This window comes from Lingula anatina, chromosome 8 (genome assembly GCF_051362555.1).
Source record: "Lingula anatina isolate TDL-2025a chromosome 8, LinAna3.0, whole genome shotgun sequence".
Taxonomy (NCBI): Eukaryota; Metazoa; Brachiopoda; class Lingulata; order Lingulida; family Lingulidae; genus Lingula; species Lingula anatina.
Window position 1 is genome coordinate 14,965,589 of NC_141774.1, and position 14,761 is coordinate 14,980,349.

General features: G+C 35.8%; 2 protein-coding genes across 3 annotated transcripts; one reads left to right on the forward strand and one right to left on the reverse strand.

The window, feature by feature from the left end:
• Positions 1–169: 169 nt before the first annotated feature.
• On the reverse strand, positions 170–3,607 carry LOC106152059 (large ribosomal subunit protein uL30). Its single transcript, XM_013525534.3, has 6 exons — positions 3,543–3,607; positions 2,904–3,009; positions 2,346–2,512; positions 1,531–1,668; positions 1,004–1,113; positions 170–572 (listed from the first exon to the last, which is right to left on the reverse strand). The coding sequence occupies exons 1-6, from the start codon at positions 3,578–3,580 to the stop codon at positions 364–366; spliced, it is 768 nt and encodes a 255-aa protein (XP_013380988.3). The 5' UTR covers positions 3,581–3,607; the 3' UTR covers positions 170–363.
• Positions 3,411–12,344, forward strand: LOC106152060 (epidermal retinol dehydrogenase 2-like). 2 transcript variants are annotated; one of them, XM_013525537.3, is made up of 8 exons: positions 3,411–3,683; positions 4,914–4,969; positions 8,151–8,288; positions 8,558–8,714; positions 9,010–9,172; positions 9,928–10,136; positions 10,375–10,482; positions 10,612–12,344. In XM_013525537.3, exons 3-8 carry the CDS (start codon positions 8,162–8,164, stop codon positions 10,661–10,663), a joined length of 816 nt encoding a protein of 271 aa, XP_013380991.2. In that variant the 5' UTR covers positions 3,411–3,683; positions 4,914–4,969; positions 8,151–8,161; the 3' UTR covers positions 10,664–12,344. The 2 variants fall into 2 exon arrangements, with proteins under 2 accessions (XP_013380991.2, XP_086875223.1); XM_087019097.1 differs by having other exon boundaries at positions 3,607–3,626.
• The last annotated feature ends 2,417 nt before the right edge of the window (positions 12,345–14,761 follow it).

Below are 14,761 nucleotides of genomic sequence, written 5' to 3' on the forward strand. Positions count from 1 at the left end.
ATTCCACATCTCTAATTATTTTGGGCCACAAAAATGAAAATGATTTGGGGTTTTTCCTCCCCGAATAAACAATTATACGTTTATGTAGTTGGCTGTACCGCTTTAGATAATTGGATAAAAGAAGCAAGCCTGGTGTTGAATATGTAAAACTACATAAAACAAAGCTGTATTTTCTTTACAATAGTTTTTTTTTTATTTTTCATTTCTCATAATTTCTGTAAACAATGATGGCAATTCAACTGCAATGAAAAGCAGACACTTTCCAAGCAATCCACTTCTCGACCTCCTTCCACAGTTGACTTTCACTTCAATTTATTTCTCCAACAAGTTTCGCGGACATCAGAGGCACAGTTCTTTAACTTATTAAACCATTTTTCTCAAAAGATTATTAATCTTGACGTCCCTGTCTCCGTAATCACCACCGTCTACGAAGTGGTTGGCCTTCTTGCGCCAGCCGCCGTTGGGTGTGTTTAGCTTGAAGGGCCAGAGGAAATTAGAGGCTTGCTTGAAGTTGGGGCCCACTGTCATGATCTCGTGGATAAGATCTTCCATACAGATAATGCCGTATTGACCTGGAATTGAGGAATAAATTATGAAGATTACTCAGCATCCATTTTCGAGTCACATTTTCTTTTTCAGTTTCAATATCATTTATTTATTTTTATATTTATCCAATTCTGAACTCATAAAGCCCGTCTATAGAAGACAACTCCCGTTTCCTGAAGAAAAATTTAAATTGGAAATTTTTCTCCTATTGACAACTAATTAAAATCACCATGATCTCAAACAAATCTTATAATTATAATGACTTTTTGTAAGGTGTTTTTTCTTTGGTACTAGCTGTAATCATTATGAACACACCCAACTCAAATCTTCAAGAAACTCTCTTAAATCATCCCCACTCCTCCAAAAAAAAATTCATTTACCAGATTAAACCCACATAAAAAATATCAATAATTGACAGCTATACTGTATCAAAAACCTGTGTTTTATTTCTACTCACCCAATTGCTTCTCAATGATCTCATTGTCTGTGAGGGGAATGCGCTTGCCGTTCACCTTGCCGTAACCACGCTTGTAGATTAGCTCACGCACACTCTTCAAGTTGGGGTAGCTGCAAAGTAGAATACTTCCATTTATTATGCTTCAAATTTTCCCACTGGTCATCTGGTTTAGCAGGTTTTAACAGTGATGACCATGAGCCAGGTTCACAAGGAAACTTTTCATATCAAACACTGGCCTCAACTTTTACATTAAAAACTTGCAGTTAACTTCCAGCTGTGGCAAGACTTTTTCACCTATTGGCACTTAAGGACACCAAGGTCTAAAACAATTGTGGCACCAACATAAAGATAGTGGACAACATTTAAACAGATTTAAGAATTAACAAAAGAAATTATAGGCCCAGCTTTTACTGGCATTAGACTTAGGAATAGTATTATAACAAAGACTGTTACTCAGACCCAAAACACTCAGCAGCAAAATGTTTAGATTCAGATGTTACTAAATTATCAGATGGAGAATGCCTTACCCCCATGCAAGGTATGGTTCTGCTATCCTCAACATGTTCACTGTTGCCTTGTTGAGGCGTACGAAGACGCCATTGTTGATCTGGCGCAGTCTGAACAGCTGCATGATCTTACGAGGACGAGGGTGAACGCCATTGATACTGAAATGGATGAATACAGGAGAGATGTGTATGTAATGCAGGTATGTAAAGTATGCACACATGTACACCTACAAATAATCCTCTCCTGTCTCTCTCTCCCTTTCCCCTAATCTCTCTGTCTCTCCCATCTCTCTCTCTCATATGTACATATGCACATTAGTATGCATGTGCACACATACACGCAAGCACAAGCACATAAGACACAAGGCCATACTTAGTTGCAGGGTTGAGGAAGGAAATGTTCAGGGGCGGATTTAGGGCGTCTTCTGGGTCTTCCGGAAGACGGTCAGATTTTCAAGTTTACATTGACGGGTATCTAATTTTTTTCTGTTGGAAGACGGTCAAAATTGGAGGATGAATCAACAAAGATAATTTGGAAGACTGTCAGTAAATAGCTTTGGATCCGCCCCTGATGTTAGCAGATTTTTTTTTTCATAAAATTGACAACTTTGACACCTATGGAGTAATGCTACGAGTGGCCATTTTATTGCTGACATAATAACTCTAAGGGATTTTTGTAGCAATCTTCTGCAAAGAATATATATTTCAGGAAATAGTTTAACTTTGTATTACAGTCAAATGGAGAGAGAGAGAGAACAATACCTGAACAATAATCTACGATGCCATTTTCAATTTCATTTAAAACAATATTTTTTCACAAAAGTTTTAACACTCACCCTCTGATTCTCATGACAAAAGCCAGTTTTGGCTCTGCAGGTACATAGAAATTTCCAGCCTTCCTGGCTTGGCGAGCTAGGCGAATGTCATCACGCTCCTTGATGCGATATTCTTTTACATATTTCTCAGCCCTCTTGAAGATCTCTCTCCTGTTTGCCCTGTGCTTCTGCAAGTGAAGTGTGTGGTTTGTAATATAAAAAATATGAGAAAATTTTAAACTGCAGTCAATGTAGGTTGACCAAAATAGCAGACACCAAAATCACTAAGCCTGTGGAGTTATTTTGATATAATCAATAATATTATCAACTGTTTGGAATTCTAAATTTACTTCTAAAATGATGACCTTCATGATAACAACCACGCCAAACTGTTACACTTCATAGCAGACGTGTCGGCTATGCTACGCATTCTGTCACTCCCCTTCTATCCTTTTTTCTCCCCTCTCTCTCTCCTCCTCCCCCCCCCCCCCCCCCTCATCCACACACAAAACAATCTCTCTCTCTCATCCTCTCTTGATCACCTGATTCCATATCATTAACTGTGCTATTAAGACGTACCTTCTTGGCCAACAGGGTTGCCTTGGCCCTCTTCGCCCTCATTTCGGCATTTTGCTTCCTTTTCTTCAGCAGGCTCTCCGGCACTTGCGGAAGCCTTTTCCCAGCGCTGAAAAATCAATTTCGTCGATGAAATGTCAAACTACTGTTGCTGAGGGCTTAATTAAGTCGGCGCCGTCTATTTGACAAATTTCACTTTTTATGCTTACATATCCATACGTTGTCTCTTAATGTAAGTATTGTAAAACTAAGTCTTGTCTAAATTACCATTATAACTTGACAACGCAGCACATTTATAAACAGACATTACCATCTAGACAGTTGGATTGATGTTGAATCCGTCTACTATTCCTTAGACTAAGAAAGGTTGTAGAAATTTTGACAGAGCACTTCTTTAATTAAGGTTAAATCAGTCATTTACTAAAACCGCGCAGGGTAACCAAAGAAAGATGTCCACGACAGGTAGTGCACAGGGTAAACTGTAGAGCGTGTTTCATGAAAATGAACCACCTCATTAAAGAAATATCATGAAGCATAGCAAGGAAACGGAATGAGATAAAAGCTGTGGAAGTCAATTTCATTTCCATGATTGACATATGTGTGGATTAAAGAGATTTTTATCGGGGCCTTCGATTCACGTACCTATCCGCCATGTTGGAAGTTTTAAAGAGGTTGAACATACGGGTCTTTTAGAGCAGATTAGTTTCCGGTTCCGGGTCATTTAACGTAAACATCGGTGAATGAGTTTCGCTGATCAAATTGCTATTTTCGAAATACAACAAGGTAAGGTGGTGTTTTTTCTATCTAATTGTGCTTGAATGCAGCATTTGGTTTTAGATTGTGTTCTTCTCATAACATTGTAAGTTTTTTCGATTGTAATAAAAAATCAAAATTGCATTTGTCAATGATGTCATCCAATTTAATATCTAATTGTTCTTGGTCAAATAAATTATAAATCTGCGCTGGTCTCTTTGTGAATTGTTGCCAATAAATTATTTTTAGCGGCAAACACGAAATTTTCTCTTTTGAAATGTAGCATTGATAATCTGTTTTGTCTAAAAAGAACTTGTTGTGTTCGAACAGAATTTGCTGGGTTGTCTTAAATTTCTTTCTATTTTCGGGCGAATAAATAACTTAAAATATCATGTTGACTAAATAATCATAATTACATTGTTTCCAAGGGCACACGATATTTTAATAACATAATAATAGTCAGTATCGTATCAATTTCCAATTTTGAGAATATTTTTACCAGTAAAAAGAAAGAAAAGAAGCCTACTACCGGGTATATGTTTTTAACTACTAGCTAGTACTTCTTTATAGTTTACAAAGACAAAATACAGTTACTTTATTAAACTATCACTTTTAAGGTTTACTTACTATACAGTAACATTTGAAAATGCCCCAAATTCATATTAATAATGTCTTAACTAGGATCCATCTTACCGTATGTTGTATCTAAATATCCTGCAATTCAGCTACTTTCATCTTTACTGCTGAGTTCAGATCTTCCACAAATTAAACACTAAAAAGGTCACATATAAAAGTACTTGTTAATGCCTTTTGAATTGCCAGGAAAACATGGCAGGTTGAAAAGATTCATGATTTGTCTGAACTGCATTCAGAACAGTGGACTAACTAGTCCAAGGGTCAAATATGGCTGCCCACTAAAAAGCTTGCCCTCTAATCTGCTCATAGACACCGAATAGATTCACTGTGAGAAAGTATTCAAGTGGGTCGGCCATATTTGACCCTCGGACTAGTTAGTCCACTGTTCGAATGCGACCTGAAACTTGTTTGTTTAGAAATGATACAAAACATCACATCCATTTGTGACAGGTCAAGTCGATTCAGAAATAGAAAAAAATGTTTTAATTTTTTTTTTTTAATTGAGGAAAATTAGATTTATTTTGGAAATCTGGTAAACATATGTATATACCTTATTGCTATATTGAGCTCATTTACCAGTTTCGTTTGTTTCTTTGTTTGTTTATTTATTTGTATATTTTATAGCACCTCTTGCCAACATCAGAAGGCAGATGGCTTGACACAGAGAAGTAAAAAATAAGGTAGGAGAGTTACATTCTCACTAGATACTAGATAGGCCTCTGCATGCATAATTAGAGTTAGTGTGTAGAGGGCATGTGACATAGTATGCCTCTTCATTGTCTGTATTCAGAAAGGGACAAGAACAGGTCATTAAACAATGTATTTTAAAGATAAACTTACCTGAGCTTTAAGGTTACACCTGCGGCGTGTTTCTTTGTTGCCCGCTCATTCATAACGCGACCTCTGACACTTGCTATTGTCAGATGTTCTTTGAAGCAATGGGGTTGACTGGGGCATGATGAAAGGCATATTTTATTTCAGTCAGTCTGATTTTTAATAGAGAACTGGCTCTTATAGAGCTGCTTCCTGAATGACTCTATTACTACAAGTTGAATGTATGTTTATGCAAAGCTTTAGAAAAGCTAAATCTGTATAATCCATATTTAGTTTCAAATCAATCTTCATTTCCAAAACAGTCATTATAGTTCATTTACCCCTTTACTAGTTTGTGTTTGTGTGTGTGTGAGTTGTCATAAATGTGTGTGTGTGTTGTCTTAAATTTCTTTCTTTCTAGTCTTATATATATATATATATATATATATATACATACACACACACACAATTGCAATTAATAAATAAATAAATAAACAAAAGACATGCAATTGTGTACTAGTACAAATGCTCCGGACTGTTGAGCACTCTGTTCAAAACTCACGCTTGTTATATATATATATATATATATATATATATATATATATATATATATATATATATATATATATATATATATATATATATATAATTATTTTTATTACCACTTATTTTTTGGAGGAAGACATTTTTGACAGTTCAGTAGAAACTACTTTCAAATTCAAATCAGGCATTATGTTAAGCCCTACACATTGTATTCTTATAAGCTCCATCTCACGAGCCCAAGGGTTTTTCAAACATGTTAAATGGGCCAGCTTGCAAAAAAAAAAAAAAAAAAAAGTGAATTATAACAGCAGGGATTGAAATATTTAGGAAACAGCTTATGGCATATAGAGGGTTGTTTTGTAAGTAAATATTTTACACATTTTTAAGAGCAATTGCTGTTTATTAAAGATGTCATTGGTGCACTCAGTGTTATCAGTTTAATTGTCTGGCATGTCCCCTTCACAAAGCAACAGTGACATGAACAAGAACATGGACCACAAAGTTTTCCTGATTTTACCCAAGTACTTACTAGTACGGTTACAAGGGGGCGTACCAGACAATTAGACCAATTACATTGACTGCGCCATAGTGAGAATCCTAGCTGAGATAGATTGATTATGCTGGTACAATAACTTCTTTTCTGAATACAGCCTTTTACACCACTGCAGTTGTGTTTATTAGATCTGCTCGTGTCTTCTGGGCATTGTATGTAATGCCCCATTCCCGTAGTCCCCATCAATAAAGATCTGTCCAACTTTGCAGAGACTCTCACTAGGAGCAATCAGCTTAAATGAATGACCCACCTCCTCTTGTTTCCAACATACTCACATAATCCCAGCTTTTAGTATTTTACTCAATGCTAGGAAGAACTGTGTCATTCAGTTGAGCTGATTGTATTCAGCGAGAGTCCCCACAGAGTTGGATTGATCTACATAGTCTGATGGTATCTATGGGAGTACTGTCTAAGCTTAAGGTTTGTTCTAAGTCTGTTAGTTAAAACTGGTGTGAATGCGACTAATATTTTGCCAGACACATTGGTCAAGATAAATGGTCAGTTATGTGTGCACTATGTCTGGGCTAATACTTAATCTGTTGTTATTGAGCCGAGAGAGAGAGAGAGGAGGAGGACATGAAAGGTAAGCGACCATGACTTGATAATATTATGTCATTCTTGACTACATATATATATAACAGTGAAAATGTTATTTTTAATCTGTTTATTTATTGATTGAATTATTGATTGATTTGAAAAGCTTTAATGTTTAGGATTTCAAAATATTATAAATGATCAGAATTTATCTTGAGCAACAGTGCACACATTCGTCTGGGTATGGTATGACACCCTACATTTTAGGGTGTATATTTTATACCAAATTCATGATAATTGTTATAAGTATATATCTACATGGTTTTAGCCGAGTCTGCCATTTTTCAGTGAAAATGCATGTGGTGCAAGAAAAGTATTGGTACACTGTAGACTAGGGAGACTCACCAAGCCTTCCAACATTTTTTAATCATGTCATTTTTAAATGCAGAAAACATTGGGTTGGGGGTAAGAGGAATGCCCCTCCCCATCATTAATTTTCCCCTACTCCCCCCCCCCCCCACCCCCACCCCCACCCCTTCCCAACCATCTTAGTTGCTTGATAATATTACTTATATACTGGAGCTATTCATTGTATCATTTTTGGTTTATAAACTCAGGAAGAAATCAGTTTAGTTTACATTCAGGCCTGTAGCCTACAGTTTCAGAATGAGAGGTAGGGGGACATTACTTCAGAAAAAGTTTACGTTTTTGTTGACTCAGTTTCAGAAATGGTCAATAACACAAGTACTGTTTACTTCATAGTTCAGAACTGACCTCTTTTATCAGATAACAATGGAGGTTAGTAGGTAACTGACACTGTGGCTCTCGTCCCAGTTTATCCAATAATTCTTTTTTTTTTTTTTTTTTTGAGAGAGAGAGAGAGAGAGTGAGACTTTTTTCTTATAGTCTATAGGCATGGGTGAAAGTTTACCAGATTATGCCAGATTTCTGGATTTTTATTCTTTATTTTTGTCATTTTTTTCATATTGTCTAAAGGTGATAAGGAATTGTGAGCTATCAAAAAGAAAAAAATAACACTTCTGGTAGTCTAGATAAATATCTATAAATGACCAACTTTATTCACATATTTGCATGGGTGAAAGTTTGCCACATTATGCTGGATTTTAAATCTTCATTTTAATCATTTTTCTCAAATCATCTAAAGCCATATGAGCTACATTTCCGTAATGAAGAGTTTTTACTCTGAGTGCTATTCTATTTTGATGGAAGTGTTTCTATAATCCAAATGTTCTTTGGTCTAAAGGTTCATTGGTCTGAAAAACCAAACAACTATATGCATGCTGCTGAACTTTATTCATGCATTAATTCAGACTATCAAACTTTCGGACCAATGAACCTTCAGACTATTGCTACAGCCCCAGTTTGATAATAAATGGTCTTTTTCCTGCACACTTCAGGCAGCACCATTATGGATGTGGCCAGAGATGCCCTGCACCTGCTTGGTCAAGTGACCAGTAGCCTGATCTGGGCAGTCGTCCACTTCATCTGGCCACCCAAGGAGAAGGACATCTCGGGACAGTTGGTGCTCATTGTAGGTATGTAGCTGTTTTTGAAGGGAGGTGGGGGGTGGGGGGGGGGGGGGAGGTGTCTTCTGTTGCTAGACATATCTTTGGAATATATATATATTTAAAATTGTATATATGGAAACCCCAATGAGACATGCACTTTTTTCAGTGCTCTTTGCCTGATGCTTGCTACATTTTAAGAGATGAGCCTGAGATGAATTTGAATAAATTATATCAACAAGTTCAGTTTTAAACACTTTAAATATTGTTTTTGACTTCATTTTTAACTGCTGTTTCAGGAGATGGTGATCTTTCTCACCAGATGGCACTGTTGTTTACATCAAGAGGAGCAAGGGTTGTGACCTGGGGTGCCCTAACTGACCAGGACAGTGATGGCAGTGATGTCCAGCTAGTCAGGGTGGACGACACGTGCCATGTAATGAGGAGTACCTGGAGGTGAGGGAGTAAACTGTGAGCATGTGGTCACCTAGTCCACCATTTTTTAATGTTCAAGGACTTATTTAAGACCTATTTTATGAAAGGGGGGAAGACAAAGTCACTAGTCTGCTGTTATTTCTGCTTCCACTGTCCTCTAACGATACTTTCATTTTATTCATTTGTAAGACTTTTGGCTATGTTGAATCATTTTCATAATATTTCATTTTATATATTGACACTCTTTATTTTGTGTCTGTAAAAACTTTTAAGAGTTAAAAGTTTAAGCTTTTTATTTTACTTATGTCTACACAAGTGTACCCATGGCAGAGAAGGCTGTAAAAAAGATAACGGAAGAACTAGGTCAGGTTGACCTACTTATAACCAATAGGATTCCCAAAGACAAACTCACTCTCCTAGAGGCAGACCCAGACAGCATTAAACAGACATTTAAGGATAATTTCTTTGTTCCACTGTGGGTAAGGAGACAGTATCCAACTGGATAATGTGATGGTATGCTCCATATATGACATCAGTCTCCTATCAAACAATTTTGAGTGGGGTGGGGTTCTTTTTTTGAAAAAGGGGACCTTTTACCATGACACCTTTGTGAACCTAGATCAGTTTTTACCCAGAGCAGACCTTTTCCTGTCAAAAAGGGGGTATTCTTTCAAAACCCTCCCCCCCCCCAGACAAGAATCGGCATCATCCTAGGTTGCCAAAAGTCTCAAAAATTATTTGTTGCTTAAAATTGGATTAGTCTTTGCTGTGGGATTTGGTGAGTGAGGTCAAAAATGGATCTGCCACATTGTAGTTTTCTGTTTCTGTTGTTTTCTAAGTTGATGTTCTGAGTTTCACCATTGAAAGTTGACAATGCTTCACATGGATTGTTACACCTTTTCAAATCTGTTGTGATGTCCTACACTGCTATAAATATCGATATATGTTATAAGTGATGCCCATTGATTTTTTGTCATCACAAAGATGTGCATAAAAATTTAATAGTTTTACATTATTTCTGATTAGTATGTATCTGCATGTTATCTTTTTGAGGAAAAAATGCATCCATCAAACATGATCTTTTTCCACAGAAAAACAGAATTCCTCATTTTTTGTGGAAATTCTGATGGTTCTTGAGATTAGTCAAGGTTAGGTGTTGAGTCCCAGAGTTTTTTTTTTTTTTTTTTTTTTTTGTTCAAACCTAGGCTCATGTCTGATCCATATTTTTTTTCAGGTGATGAAATATTTTGGTGCTAAAATGCTGCAACAAAAACATGGCCACCTTGTCACCATAGCAACTTCTGAACATGTCAGTGATGTCAGCAGTCATATGACAAGATGCTCCACAGCAGCAGCTTGGGTGGGGCTGGCAGATACATTGGGGAGTGAAGTGTTTTTCTGCAAAGATTGGGGGATATACAACACATATGCTGTTATTGAAAGGTACTGGTACTTATTATTTGGCAGAGTGTGGTCATTGGTCCTACAGTATGAGCATTACCTATACTTCCAGGTCTGTTTTCCAGAACCATCCTACAATGATTTGACAGCATCAGTAAGATATATTTGTGTCCAAAATGTTTTCTTCCTATGTGAGAAATATCTTTCTTTACCTTAAAGTTTAAAATGTCTGTAATTTGTATAATGAAAATGAAAGGCTTTTTAAAAAATTTTTTTTCAGATCGGATAATCAGAAAGGGGCATCAGAGAGAATTGTCAAAGCTGTGCTAACCAATCAGATGCAGGTTTTCATTCCAAGGTCTCTTTATTGGTTAGCTTTTTTGAAAACGTAAGTTCTCTCTCTCTCTCTCTCTCACACACTTGAAATTTGGTTTATTAATCTTTGATGAAATTATTTATTAGAGGAATTATTTATTAGAGAAATTATTTATTTATTTTCCCTTGAATTTCTCCCCAGTCTTCTACCCCTGGATGCAATGCAACTCATCTATAGGTGGCGCCAGAAATAGGATTAGAAATAGGAAAAGACCAAGTGATGGATATGGGCAATCATGTTTAGGGGAACTTTGCCAGTTACTTCTAGTTCTTCCTGTTGTTCTGTGGATTTCTTTAAGTCTGTTACCATATTGTTTGTAACACTAAAATTAATTATTAACTGGAAACCTGTGTTTATTGCATACATTTATAATATTAGATCTGCTTAATATAATTAATGCAGAGGATAATGTATGTGAGTATCTTTAATTAGTGTTCTCTTTCACGGAGTTTAATATGTTTATTACGCATTTCGTTATCAGTGAAGATGAGCAAAGAAAAAAAAAGGTACTGGAAAGGAAAGGAATGAATCAAGGAATAAGCTGAAGTTGACATTTGATATCCAGGGATAAAATTGGAAGTCTATTAAAATTAGTTAGAAATTCTCAGTATTTTGAACAAGTGATCCAAGTCTCCTGGCTGTCTTTTGTTGGTTGTCATAGCTTCCACACATGTCCAGTTATTATAATTATTATTGCCTGTATCTATTTATTGTTTTTTAAAGTTTGTATTGTTATAGTGATGCCTTATCACATTGCTTGTTATGTTAAATTGTGAATATAATGCTCAGTCTATATACAGTTTATTACTGTAGTATGTATGGCATATGTTTGCTTCTATAAATATATGGATATTTTTGTGTCTGATGTATTTATTATGTGGTGTACAAAATATTATGTTTTTACCAGTAAAAAATATTGCTTTTATATAATATTTTAACGGAAAAAAAGGTTGGAAATGAAAAATTCTGAAAATCTTAGGAAGTGTTATGTTGACTCAATATGAAGCCAATCATTAAATATTGTTTTTTGTTGTACCTCGGACTTCATTGGCATTTTAAGTTATTTAAAAAAAATATAAACTAGAATGATTAAAAGTTTTGTTATTAAAAATTATAACCTCCTCAGTTAAAGTGCTATGATTGCTAAAATTTACCTATTTATCAAATTGAATACAGTGAATAGGAGTGAATTAAGTAATATGCTGGAAGAAGTGTTTGTATTTTTATCAAATTTTTATTTTAATTTAACACTCACAAAATGTGAAGTATTTTTGGCTGTTTATGCTACATGTACATTGTGCAAAAGACAATCATATTTTTTTTTCATATGGCATTTGATGATTAGGGAGGTAAAACATTAAGTGCACTGTTTAGCCAGTGGTTTTAGGCATTGTTTTAGAATATAAAAAATATTTTCAATTACTGAGTACATAATTGGAGATAACCCTCAGAGTATGTTTTAACTGAGTTAAAAATTATATCTTATGACTCCAATATAGATATTGTATTTTATTAGAACTCTTGAAATATAGTTTTTAACCAGAGGGTTAATTGGAAGGATATTTTGTTAGTATGAAAATATTAAAAATGTTACCGCTCACTATGAATGTTTTAATTTTGAGAATTGATGACTTAAAAAATACATTATCTGTAAATTGACAATTTTCACATGGAAAAGATTGAATTTGTACTGTTCTCTTAAAGATGATGTGAAAAATATGGCAAAAGTAGGCATTTGGTCATGAATGTGCTTATGAATATAGCTACTATTGTTGAAAAGTTTTAAGATGTCTCATATAGCAGCAATATTTTTGTGTATCATCACTCAGTAATGAAGCAACATATTATGGTCAATAAAGTCATGTTTAAAATAATTCTTTGTATTTATAATACAAGGTGCCTGGAAACCTGGTCCAATTCCCATTACTGTCTAGTACGGGTGGCATTTGTTCTGCATATCAACTCTGCTACTTCAGACTAAGGGTGCATTCCCAGAGATTTAGATCGATCCAGAGATTTAGATGGACCTAATTCCCCGGGGGTTCACGCTAAATTGCAGTCAGTCGAGCGCGCACCATAGTTAATTACCCCCTAACAGCTTTTAGTAGGCGGGACAGACGCTTAAGCCGGCTAAGCTGACAGTAATCTCCCCACAGGGATAGATCGATCTAAAATCTATGGGAATGGGGTCTAAGAGTTATCACCAGTGCCTTGAAACCAGCCAGTACTCGTCACACGCCACCAAGGCATAAGTGAACTACTGAGGCTCCGTGTGACGGAGTCCCCCTTCCATTTGATTTGTACAGGCTAGGGTTAGCGTGACGTTAGTGCGTTAAAAACGGATTGTAGAAATAAATGGGAACGGTAACTGTATCGCAGGGGACTGTCTATCTCGTGCGTGGCATCGGTCTTCCATTTCAAATATGGCCTTTTGAGATTTATTTATTTATTGAAAATTAATGTTATTTTTTCACATATTAAAGCGCTGGACCCTTTTTCTGAATGCCAATGTTGCATGTACAAATTAAACTTGGCAGTTTTCATGCTGTTTATTTAATTATTTATTTTGCAATATAAGGTGGGTCAAATTATTTTTTCTTGGATTTATTTATTTATTTATTTATTTATTTATTTTTGTACCAGTTGGTGTAAAATATCATGTTTCGCTAACATTAAATCACTGCAGGAGAATACAATTGCTACTTATAAAGTATTTATTCAATTCACGCTGTGTAAGTATTAACAAGTTCTCATAATAGTAAAACACTTGCAAACCTCGATGTTTATCACAAAAAAATGCTAACATTTTGTAAAAAACGAATCTGGAGAAACCTAGTGTATGATGCGTATAGTGTTAAACCTTACAAATCAGGCAGAAAAAGTGTAGTTCGACAAAATACAATACATTACATCAACCATTAATTATTGGGTCATGAATCTCGTTATCTTGTACATATTTTTTCACCTTGTCTTTGACCACAACCTCCCAGTTACGCTTAAGAACAGCTTTGTTACCTTCCGTGTTAATAAAGCTCAACACCAACTTTGGAATGGAAACGGTGATAAAAGAAGCAAACCCCTGACCGATGAATTGTAACTCTGAAGCTATACCGAAATCCATCAGCGTGAACATTAAAAAGATTGCCGATGCAATTGCGACAATAGAGGTGGCGCATGCCTTTGCCATGCCTACATCGAGAGGAAGTAGTTGTTTATAAATGGCCACCCACAGGTCTTTAGGGATGATCTCCCAACCGCTGTCATCTAGTTTGTATAATTGAACGTATTGGTCATTGTCTTGCGCTGGAGTAGGTGGCTCTGCGCTGATGGTTGGTTGAACGTTTCCAGTATCAGCGACGTACTCTTCAGCATCATGTCGATATAGAGCTGCAGTGCTTGAGGAATTTGAGGGTTCTCGATTAATAACACATTCCAGGGGTATGGCCGCTGGTATGCTTTCTTGGTTGGAACCTCCTGTACTGTGAGCTTTGGTCGGAACACTTTTTATCGATTTCGGCCCATACGTTGAACATTCCTTGAATACAATAGTTTTCAATACTTTGTAATTTTCTTGTAACTCATGAAACGGATTCCAAATGTAATAAATTACTGATAAAACTAGTATAATGTGGGGCAATACAATTTCGTAATTTATAATCGCACCCGCTAAAGTCAGCAAGACTATTGAAATCAAGCTAGATAAAGACATAAAGTAGACAGTAATGGCATAGAAAAAACTGAAAATTCCATGTAAACCAAGGAGCCCCATAGCAACATAACTTTTACTTGGTGTAAATCCTCTGGCAATCACCAATAGCGCACCATAAAACGGATAAACAAGCACAAAAGTAGGTAGTCCAAGAAAAATACCGAGGAGTGCCACGAATATTGATCTACAGTTTATTTTACGACGCCAAATATTCAAATGAAAACCTATGAATTTTATCAGGTAAATTGCATTTAGTAAAGACTTCGTCATTACATTCTGAAAGGAAATGTAATCACCAAAAACACTGCTATCGACAAAGTCAATGGCCGGAATTTCCCATTCGCAGTGACATATCCTATGAAGAAGAGAAAATGCCTCAACCTGATACTTCGACAACACTTTCACAATTGTTTTCCAGTCTTCAAATAATTCTGTCGACTTCAAAGTCCGAAATAGTATAAGTATGAGTGCAAGTGAAAAGAAAAACCAAGCTGCGTTAACCGAACTCGACGTATAATCCAGGTAGAAGTCCTTATATGTGAAAACCACGTTGTATTCGTTGCCTGTATAAAGTGCAAAAAA

Bases quoted from the DNA above. Each gene is read 5' to 3' on its own strand.
- LOC106152060 (XM_013525537.3), top strand. From the start codon at position 8,162: ATGGATGTGGCCAGAGATGCCCTGCACCTGCTTGGTCAAGTGACCAGT. The intron at 8,289-8,557 runs GTATGTAGCTGT...CTGCTGTTTCAG, and splicing joins ACAGTTGGTGCTCATTGTAG to GAGATGGTGATCTTTCTCAC. The intron at 10,137-10,374 runs GTACTGGTACTT...ATTTTTTTTCAG, and splicing joins ACATATGCTGTTATTGAAAG to ATCGGATAATCAGAAAGGGG.
- LOC106152059 (XM_013525534.3), bottom strand. From the start codon at position 3,580: ATGTTCAACCTCTTTAAAACTTCCAACATGGCGGATAG. The intron at 3,010-3,542 runs GTACGTGAATCG...TTGATTTTTCAG, and splicing joins ACTTCCAACATGGCGGATAG to CGCTGGGAAAAGGCTTCCGC. The intron at 2,513-2,903 runs GTACGTCTTAAT...CTTCACTTGCAG, and splicing joins CAACCCTGTTGGCCAAGAAG to AAGCACAGGGCAAACAGGAG.